At 35.5% G+C, this 10,470-nt stretch overlaps 1 protein-coding gene across 1 annotated transcript; it reads right to left on the bottom strand.

Moving 5' to 3' along the window:
* Positions 1–939, bottom strand: LOC105532026 (olfactory receptor 6C2-like). The gene has a single exon (XM_011970091.1). It carries the CDS (start codon positions 937–939, stop codon positions 1–3), a length of 939 nt encoding a protein of 312 aa, XP_011825481.1.
* Between the last annotated feature and the right edge of the window lie 9,531 nt (positions 940–10,470).

Below are 10,470 nucleotides of genomic sequence, written 5' to 3'. Positions count from 1 at the left end.
TTACACCTTTGAGAGAAATGCTATTTTTTTAATTGAGTCATTGAAAGCTTGCTTCACTTGCTTGTTTCTTAGTGTGTAAATAAAGGGATTCAACATTGGTGAAATAGAAGTAATAAGGAGTGAAATCCCTTTATTAATAGCCACCTCATCCTTTGCTGAAGGCTTGACATAAATGAAGATGCAACTACCATAAGTAATGGAAACAACAATCATGTGGGAAGAACAAGTGGAAAAGGCCTTTTTCCTTTGCTGGGAAGAGGGTATTCTCAGAATCGTTTTGATGATATAAATGTAAGAAAGTACTACGCACATGAGGGTGATGATGAATGTCAGCACGGCACACACTATCACCATCTGCTCTATCAACCATGTGTCTGAGCAAGAGATCTTTAGAATAGGAGATGCATCACAGCAAAAATGATCAATAATATTTGAGTCACAGAATTCCAGGCCCAAACCCAAACTAATTGGTGGGAGAATGATGAACAGTGCTGCTACCCAACAGAAAAGGATGACGTTCTTGCAGATTCTGCTGTTCATGATGGTCATGTAATGCAGTGGTTTACAGATGGCCACATAGCGGTCATAGGACATGGTAGCCAGGAGAAAAAACTCTGTTACTGCAAAGAGGTCTGTAAACAACAGTTGACTGGCACAAGCATCATAGGTAATGGACTTGTCCCCAGAGGATATGCTATACAAGAATCTGGGAACACAAGCAGTTGTGAATGAAATTTCTAGGAAGGAGAAATTTTGGAGAAAAAGATACATAGGTGTTTTAAGGTGAGAATCAATCAGTGTGAGGGTGATGATGGTTAGGTTTCCAGATAAACTCAAGGTGTAAGAAAGAAATAGAAAGACAAAAAGCAGAGTTTGTAGCTGAGCGTCATCTGTCAGTCCCAGCAAGATGAAGGTTGTTATTGCTGTTTGATTCTTCATCCTTAATTGTTGTCTCTTGCCCAAGCTGCTGGAAACAGTAAGAAAGGCTTTCTATGAGGAGTTCCAGAGTTCTAGTTAGCTTCTAACCTCAAGAAAAGTAAACTTGAGAGTGATTCCTGTACAACTGACTAGTGGAGAGGCAAACATATAACACATGCTGATGTTTGATCACCTCCTCTTTGTGTCACACAAACTATTTGTCTTTGAGTCACATATTTTATACTGCTGCATCTAATGAATATACAATCTAGCTGTAACTGGTATCAGCTCAACATATTATCTTATGAACGTCATTGAAAAAAGTCTCCTTTTAATCAGTTGCTTTTGAATCACAATTCTGCCTTCCCTAACTTCTTATCTGCAGACATGCTTTTGGTAGATAAATCCCCAAATAAGCTAACAATGGTCTTTGTCAAAGAATCCTAATATTCAAGTTCAGATGTGCATTAATTATTAAACTGACAGTGAATACTTACCATGTAGTTGCAGTCCAGCTCCTTTGAGGTGTGTTTGAATCAGTTTTTACTGGATACATTTTCTTTAATATCCATTTAAATGTGTTAAGGTCAAGGTAGAAAATGATTTAAATGTGTTTTATATTTGTATGTTTTTCTTTGGCTATATTTTCCTCCTAAGGTTAGAATAAAATGTCAATGTTGTATATTTTTATGCTTTCTAGGATATCCTCATACTACAAAGAATTTCTCCCCTGTTTATAAGAGGAAGTCTGGAATTGTATCATCTGGTTAATTACTTTCCTTTTAGATTTCTTTAACAGTGAAAACCTATTGCCCTCTTTAACGAGCTGCTATAGTTCCATATTCTCTAGATCTTGAGGATTCTCCTCCTTTTTTCAACCAAAGGGTTATCAATAAGAGCAGATTTTTAGTATTACAATTCTTTTTTAAAAAAATTATACTTTAAGTTCTCGAGTACATAAGCAGAATGTGCAGTTTTGTTACATAGGTATACACGTGCCATGGTGGTTTGCTGCACCCATCAACCTGTCACCTATGTTAGGTATTTCTCCTAATGCTGTCCCTCCCCTAGACCTCCACCCCCAACAGGCCCCAGTGTATGATGTTCCCATCCCTGTGTCCATGTGTTCTCATTGTTCAACTCTCACTTATGAATGAGAACGTGTGGTGTTAGATTTTCTCTTCTTCTGTTAGTTTGCTGAGAATGATGGTTTCCAGTTTCATCCATGTCCCTGCAAAGGACATGAACTCATCTTCTTTTATGACTGCATAATATTCCATGGTGTATATGTGCCACGTTTCCTTTATCCATTCTGTCATTGATGGGCATTTGGGTTGGTTCCAGGTCTTTGCTATTGTGAATAGTGCCGCAATAAACATGAATTTCCCATGTTTCTTTTAAACGCATCTGGCAGTGGCATATTTCAACTTCTTGTATGAATTCTATAGTGATAGTTTTGATTTAGAGTTTATTACATGGAATGTTAGGAGTATATTTATAGACCTGAAGAGCCACATCCCTGAATTTTTCTGGTTTTGATCAGCCTTGTTTCAGTTTGAAATACATTCTGTCACCTTACTATAAATGACAATAACATTTTGTAGTATCATGTTTAAAAAGCTAAGCTATTTCTTAAACATACTTCCACTTTTTACTTCCTTTTAAATTTCATTTGATAATTGCCTCCACTTTTCTGTTTCCCACTTAAACATCAACTCATTTGATTTTAGGACCATTGAAACTACTCTGGGCAAGGTCACCAATAGCCTCCACCTGCTTCATTAATTAAATACAATTTAGTGTTCACTTAACTCAAACTCTCTGTTGCATGTAAGACTGTGAACTGTAAACTTCATGAAAGATTTTGTAGTTTAATTTCCAGTATCTCACATTTTCTTTCTTTTTTTTTTTTAAGACTTAAAAAGGCGTAAGCCCCCAGGCCTCAGTCTTTCTCATCTTTAATATGATAAAATTATACTAGATGATCTCTAAGAATCATCCCAGCTCTAATATTCTAAATTTATGATTTATTTTTCTGGGTGGGAATAAATTTTCATCTTAAATAAGGCACCATTTGGATGTTGAAAGGTTAAACTCTGCTTTTGAAAATGTTCCTTTTTTTTTTTTTTTTAAACTTTTAAGTTCAGGGGTACATGTGCAGGTTTGTTACATGTGTAAGCTTATGTCATGGGGGTTTGTCGTACAGATTATTTCATCACCTGGGGATTAAGCCTAATACCCATTAGTTATTTTTCCTGATCCTCTCCCTCCTCCAACTCTGCACCGTCTGATAAGGCCTCAGTGTGTGTTATTCCCCTCTACATGTTCACGTGTTCTGATCATTTAACTCCCATTTGTAAGTGAGAACATGCAGTATTTTGTTTTCGGTTTCTGTGTTAGTTTGCTTAGGATAATGGCCTCAAGCTCCATCCTTGTTCCTGCAAAGGACATGATCTTGTTCTTTTTATGGTGGCAGAGTATTGTATGGTATGTATGTACCACATTTGCTTTATCCAGTCTACCACTGACTGGCATTTAAGTTGATTCCATGTCTTTGATATTGTGAATTGTGCTGCTCCTAAATTTTTTCTTAACACTATGCTCTTTTCTATTCTCCTTTGTGGCTTATTTTTCTTGAACAATCTCTATAGTTGTTGGTGCACCTGAAATCTCTTTCCTAGGCCGTCCTTTCTTTCACTCAGCTCTCTAACTCTAGGAAATTATTATGAATGGTGACTAGTAATAGGTCGATGATTCTCACATTTATATCTGTAGGAAAATGTATCTTATAGTTTCCTGACTTCAACAGTAAACTTATTTTTGGTCATTTAGATCATACTTAGGAGGTCTGAATTAGGCTTTTCCTTTTCCTTTTTGAATGTCCTTGAACAATTTGCTTAATTTCTTTATCCTGTGTTTTTTCTCATGTACAAAATTCAGGTAAAAATCGTATGTGCATTTTTTGTTACACTGGTAAGTTTAGATAACAGAGATAAAATATCTCTACTACTTACTATATTAAGCATTTTTATTTTCTCTTATTATCTTCTATTGAGGGTCTTCTAAATGTGCACATTTCAAGATTTTAAATGAGGCACTCATTATTATGTTTCTTTTCCGGTTTATACTAAATCTCTCATAAGGACATGTTTGCTTCTTTTTTTCCCCCATTTTTAGTTGATCACCAGGTCCTGTCATTTCTGTATTCTTAATATTTTGTTAATTTGTTTCCTTCATTTGCTTACTCACTACACTGGCTTTACTGTGGTGTTTTTAACTCGTAGCTGAAATGCCACAAATGCACGTTAACATTTGCTGACATTTTTGCTTGTCTCATTCAATCTTTTAAAATCAGTGGAATCAAAATTATTTTTCCAAAGCCCTGATAAGACTAATCTTCCCCTGTGTATCATGGAAAAAGTTTGGATCCACTGTTAACTAACATTCTTTCCATAGTCTGCATTTCCTTGAAATCTTTGGTTCACTTTGTATTCACTCATATGTGAATTTGTCTTGGCTTTAGGGAAGAAGTGTGGAGAGGAGAAGAAAGAGCACATTCATTGTTTGGAGTTTCAAATGCATCAAGTGTTGTGATTAATAAAACATTTTCAGGTAATAATATCTTTATGCAGGAGAATAAATAATGACAAAGCTTCTCATCCTTACATAATTTATAAAATCTCTTTAGCAGAGGATAAAAGAACTAGAGAATAGTTTAGAGAGTTTGGTGACTCTGAGTGAGGTCTCTGACTGACCCTCTGTCACCTTCCACTAATATGAGGCCAGAAGAGTAGAAGGAAGGAAAAAGGAGACATATTTATGTAATTCCTTTTCCTTGTAGATATCTAAGGGGAATAACAGTAGGAAATAATTAACTGCTTCTTGGATATAGACTAAAAGGGCTTTAGGAAGTCATATACAGTTTTCTCATTTTCAAGATCACACAGCATTAGCAGAAGGACGTTCTTATGCCTAGCAGTGACATGAAAGTAAAGAAGAACTTTAGATATTTCACAGGTTTTCTTGTATTGTAGTTTGCCACAGGAATAATAAAAGTGTTTTAAACCTAACATAGAGAACACCAATACTTGAAGAGTATTATAGGCCAGGGGAGAAAGAGATCCCACAGCAGTGATGCACATGAGCAGGTGTCTGAGAACCAGAAGAGTTGATGGATGTTCCTGTCAGTGTCAGTCCTGATGAAAACTGACATTTCTGTACATTTTAACACACTGGAACTATGTAACTGTGCCAGGATTAAGAGAAACTTGGGTTGAGGGCAGCAATGCAGATATACAGATATAATCCACTAGTATGAAGTGGTGAGGTTTGATAGGGAGGGATGAAATAGATATTAAATTAAATTTTAAAATGTTTTATTTATATTTTCAGAGCTTCTAATTGAAGATTTTGTTAACTGAAACATTAACTTTAATGTTATAAATTATTTCCTTTTGCCCTCATCAAAAAACTTAAGCTCCTTAGTTAGCATATGAAGATCTTTCTAAATTTTCAGTATTGATTCATACAATTTACCTAATTTCTCATCCTGTTGTTTAGTGCAGTTGCTCTGGCTGCTAGCAAGATAACATATTCAACCCAAATGCCCATCAACAATAGACTGGATAAAGAAAATGTGGTACCTATACACCATGGAATACTATGCAGCTGTAAAAAAGAATAAGTTCATGTCCTTTGCAGGGACATGACTGAAGCTGGAAGCCATTATCATCAGCAAACTAATGCAGAAACAGAAAACCAAACACCGCATGGTCTCACTCATAAGTGGGAGCTGAACAATGAAAATACACAGGCACAGGAAGGAGAACAACACACACTAGAGCCTGTCAGGAGGTGAGGTTGAGGGAGGGAGAGCATTAGGAGAAATAGCTAATGCATGCTGGGCTTAATACCTAGGTGATGGGTTGATAGGTGCAGCAAACCACCATGGCACACGTTTATCTATGTAACAAACCTGCACCTCCTGTACAAGTACCCCAGAAAAAAAGAAAATAAAACCCAAAACAACAAAAAATATAGTCTACGGAGTCAGGCAGCTAGTTTCGTGTTTCTGGGTTCAATTTGATTCACTTATCTACTAACTGTAACCACAAGAGCCCGTTCTTCAGATTATCTGTGGAAGTTCCCATCTCTCTGATTGTGCTAAACCTCCCCATCCCTCTTTCAAGTTTGAGCTTAGGCATCAGTTCCACCAGAAATTCATCTGTAATTATTTTATTTAAGTTTTTTACAATAACATTTATAATTCTTCAAGGTGAGGTTTATTTTTCCTCTTACTACTCACATAATAGCTTCTAATTATTCTTGTTAAAGCACAATACTAGATTGTCAAATTATGTTGACAAATTTTATTTTGAACATTGCTGTGTTCCCAGAAACAAGCTTATTTCCAGAAGCATAGTAAGTGCTCTTGAAAAATTTGTGAAAATAAGAAAAGAATGAATGTCATATTTGTCTTGTATACCAAAAACAAAGTATCTTTTAAAAGGTTTAGTAGGCCTTTAGAATGAACTTTAATATTTTTTATATGAGTCTAGTAGTAAAAATCCACTGATTTTTGAGGCTGCCTTTAATATTACACAGATTTGACTCAAACTCTCTGTAATGCTTTCCTGTGGAGTGATGTGAGAGGAAATGTATTTCCTGTGTTTTTCACACCGTCTCTGGAAACAGACTGTGGGTGCTCTCAACCCACTTGTCCCTTTTAACTTCAGTTTCCTCAGTAATACCTAGTTATAGAATTATTGTGAGAATTGATTTGAGGTAATCCATGCCAAATGCCTGGCAGATAGTAAGTTAGTTACTACTCCTACCTCTTTCTTCTTTGGTTTCTTTTTCCTATTTTTCCTCCTCTTTTTGCTCCAAAACTTGTTTTAATTCTTATGCTAATGTATGACACCACTAATCAATGGTCACTGTGCCTACTCTGCTTTCGCTCATACATTCTTTATGAAGTTTGTGAATTTTGATGCCTCTAATAACCATTCAATGTTCTGCTAATGAAATGTTAAGGGCAGGGTGCAGGGACTGGAAAATTTAGGACGTGACACAATAGGTATTTCATATTTCTTTCTCAACGATAATTAATTAGTTAACTAATTATATGGGTATCTATTTCCTTTTGTAAATAAGGAGCCTATTTTGTAAATAAAGAGTTCTATTTTTTTTCCATTCCAAGGTAGAAAAAATCTTCCATGAGAAAATTAATTGGTTTGATACATCATGGTTTCACTTATTTCCAACAAACTACACCCCGCAAGAAACTTAGAGGTATATTTTCCTTAGGTTGGTGAATTGAGGCATGCTGTTTTTATTAATATGATAACAAATGACAGCGTTAGATTACTATAGACAGGAAAATAGAGATGCTTTACGGGCATATCTATAGGAAAAGATCATTAGTCCAAGTTCAGGGGAGAAATAATTAGCTGTTAATTAGTAGCCTTTTAGGTAGAATCACATAGGAATGGAGCTTTCTGAACCAAATTGAGAAACTTCTTAAGCTCTCAGTGCTTACCTGTAGCGTTTTGCCTCAAAGCAATGTCCAAAATAGCAAAAGTCTCCTCTCTTTCTAATAACTAATAGTTATTTTCTGTGACACCCAAATATTAAATAAATGTTTTGGTAAACCAATTTAATTTAGGTGTGTTTTCAATTTAGTGTACTTCAGAGAATATTTGCATTGTAATTATCTGAGTGATATTAATGAAAGCATTGCAGGTAATTTGGCACTCTAATGAAGGATGTTGTAGTTATATCCTGATTTAAGATGTGTATGGATTGTTGAGAGTGACATTGCGGAGCAGTTCACTTCCGTTTGCCCTTCAAATTATCCTGTTGCTGTGAGCACTCATGAATTCATTTAACACATATTTCCTGAGCACCTGTGATATGACTGGTACTACTGTAGATACTGAGGATAAACAGTGAACAGAAGCTCACCTGTCTCTTACTCATGCTTGTAATAAATATTTCCATTAGTCCAATCTCTTCACATTTAATTTTTGTAGAACAAAATGACATCAGAAATGACTATTTTCTTTTCTAGAGATACCCATATTAATTTACTGTCATCTCTGATTTTTAAACAGATAAGTATGACATTTTACAGAGACCAAGGAAATTGAATGTTGGAAAAAGAAAGAAACTGAAGTTACCAAACAAAAACATACTTACTCTTATGGAAAGTAATCATGACTTTAGTTGATGGTGTAATCCTGGTAGGCCCAAAGATACAATTGAAAATATAAGTGGAATCAAATGTGTGCACAAATGCCTCTCTCATGAAGACATACACATCCACAGATAATTTTTTTGCAGTAGTTGGTGCTCTCTGAGTTAACAGCAGACTCTCCTTAAAGATACCATTCCACTTGAAGCCTGGGAAACAATTTCTTTTATCTCTAAGCTGAAATAAACGGACATGTATTTTAAATGTCTGAGAAATGTGAGGTGATTATCAGATTTAAAAGAGATGATTTCTGATACCTGTGGGCAAGTATAGATTTTTACCTGTGACTAAAGATGACTGCTTTATTATGTTAGTCTCTTAGCTTCATCTCTGAAGACAAAGAGTCCTTTGTGACCAAATTCAAACATAACTGACGAACCTAACATTCACTGAATTTTGGCAAAACACCTAACAAAGGTAGCAGTGGGAACAGTGTCCTTGGAGACAGTAAGATGCGTCGATTTGATTAGACACATTCCAAATGCAAAACAATAGTTGCCTGATGAAAAGACATTTCTGGCTATTCTTCAAACCATAGATAACAAAGTGTTAATAAAAGATAACAAAATCACTTTATGCCTATATTTTTAGTGAAAAAAAGTAAATATACTTGAAAGAAGTGAATTTCTAAGTGAAAAATGTTAAAAATATAAAGTTGCATTATGTTTGTGCATTGTATTCTTTTTATGTAAAAAGTATATTGTAATTGTAATAAAATAATATATTAAAATTCCCCAATAATTATTTTATAAAAACGTCATCTATTTCCTTAGTATAAATCATCAAGTGTGGAATTTCTGAGGCAAAGTTCACTTACATTTTAGAATTTCAATGTATTACCACATTTTGCTTCCAATGTATAATACCACGTTATACTCACACGATTATATAGGTCTCTAGTGCATCATTTTTAAGTTAGTAGGATGTGAAGGAACTTCACCCTATTCCTTGCTTGAGTTCTGGGTCAACTAGAGACAGAAAGTAGGCAAGCGAATGGGTCATTAAAATATTAGTTTTATTATGGAGATAGTGAAAACATGCTTTTGAACATCTAAATGAGAAATCCATAAATTAATAATATCTACTGGATTGGCAGTGCTGGAAATCCAAATCTATTCCACAACCTAGGACAAAATGTTTTACCATCTGCAGAAGGACAATATAAAAGGGGCAAGGAAATAAAAAACCTGTATTCTTGTTAAAAACTCACTTGGAACCAATCCAAATGCCCATCAGTGATAGACTGGATAAAGAAAATGTGGCACATACATACCATGGAATACTATGCAGCCATAAAAAAGGATGAGTTCATGTCCTTTGCAGGGACATGGATGAAGCTGAAAACCATCATTCTCAACAAACTAACGCAGAAACAGAAAACCAGACACCACATGTTCTCACTCATAAGCGGGACTTGAACAATGGGAACACGTAGATGCAGGAAGGGAAACATCACACACTGGGGCCTGTTAAGGGGTGGAGGGCAAGGGGAAGGGGGAGCATTAGGACAAATACCTAATGCATGTGGGACTTAAAATCTAGGTGATGGGTTGATAGGTGTAGCACACCACCATGGCACATGTATACCTGTGTAACAAACCTGCATATTCTGCACATGTATCCCAGAACTTAAAGTAAAAACAACAACAAAAAACTCACTTGTCAGGTATGCTGCTTATCAACACCAGGGGAAAAAATACAAAGGAGGGAAGCCAGGAGAATTGCACAAATTAATTGAGAAAAACTTTCCAAATCTTAGAAATAAAGCAGGAGAATGACATCCTATTTTTACAATGCTATTATTATGATTTTTTATTATACTTTAAGTTCTAGGGTACATGTGCACAACATGCAGGTTTTCTACATATGTATACATGTGCCATGTTGGTGTGCAGCACCCATTAACTCATCATTTACATTAGGTATATATCCTAATGTTATCCCTCCCTCCTCCCCCAACCCCATGACAGGCTGTGGTGTGTGATGTTCCCCTTCCTGTGTCCAGGTGTTCTCATTGTTCAATTCCCACCTATGAGTGAGAGCATGTGGTGTTTGGTTTTTTGTCCTTGTGACAGTTTGTTGAGAATGATGGTTTCCAGCTTCATCCATGTCTCTACAAAGCACATGAACTCATCCTTTACTAAGGCTGCATAGTATTCCACGGTGTATATGTGCCACATTTTCTTTTTTTTTTAATTAATTAATTTATTTTTTTATTATTATTATACTTTAAGTTCTAGGGTACATGTGCATAACGTGCAGGTTTGTTACATATGTATACTTGTGCCATGTTGCTGTGC

This window comes from Mandrillus leucophaeus, unplaced genomic scaffold (assembly GCF_000951045.1).
Source record: "Mandrillus leucophaeus isolate KB7577 unplaced genomic scaffold, Mleu.le_1.0 Scaffold927, whole genome shotgun sequence".
Taxonomy (NCBI): domain Eukaryota; kingdom Metazoa; phylum Chordata; class Mammalia; order Primates; family Cercopithecidae; genus Mandrillus; species Mandrillus leucophaeus.
Note: the sequence above shows the minus strand (reverse complement) of the source record. Positions and strands in the feature narration are given on the sequence as shown.

What these genes read in the sequence shown, in the direction of transcription:
- LOC105532026 (XM_011970091.1), bottom strand. Translation starts at nt 939, where the DNA reads ATGAAGAATCAAACAGCAATAACAACCTTCATCTTGCTGGGACTGACA.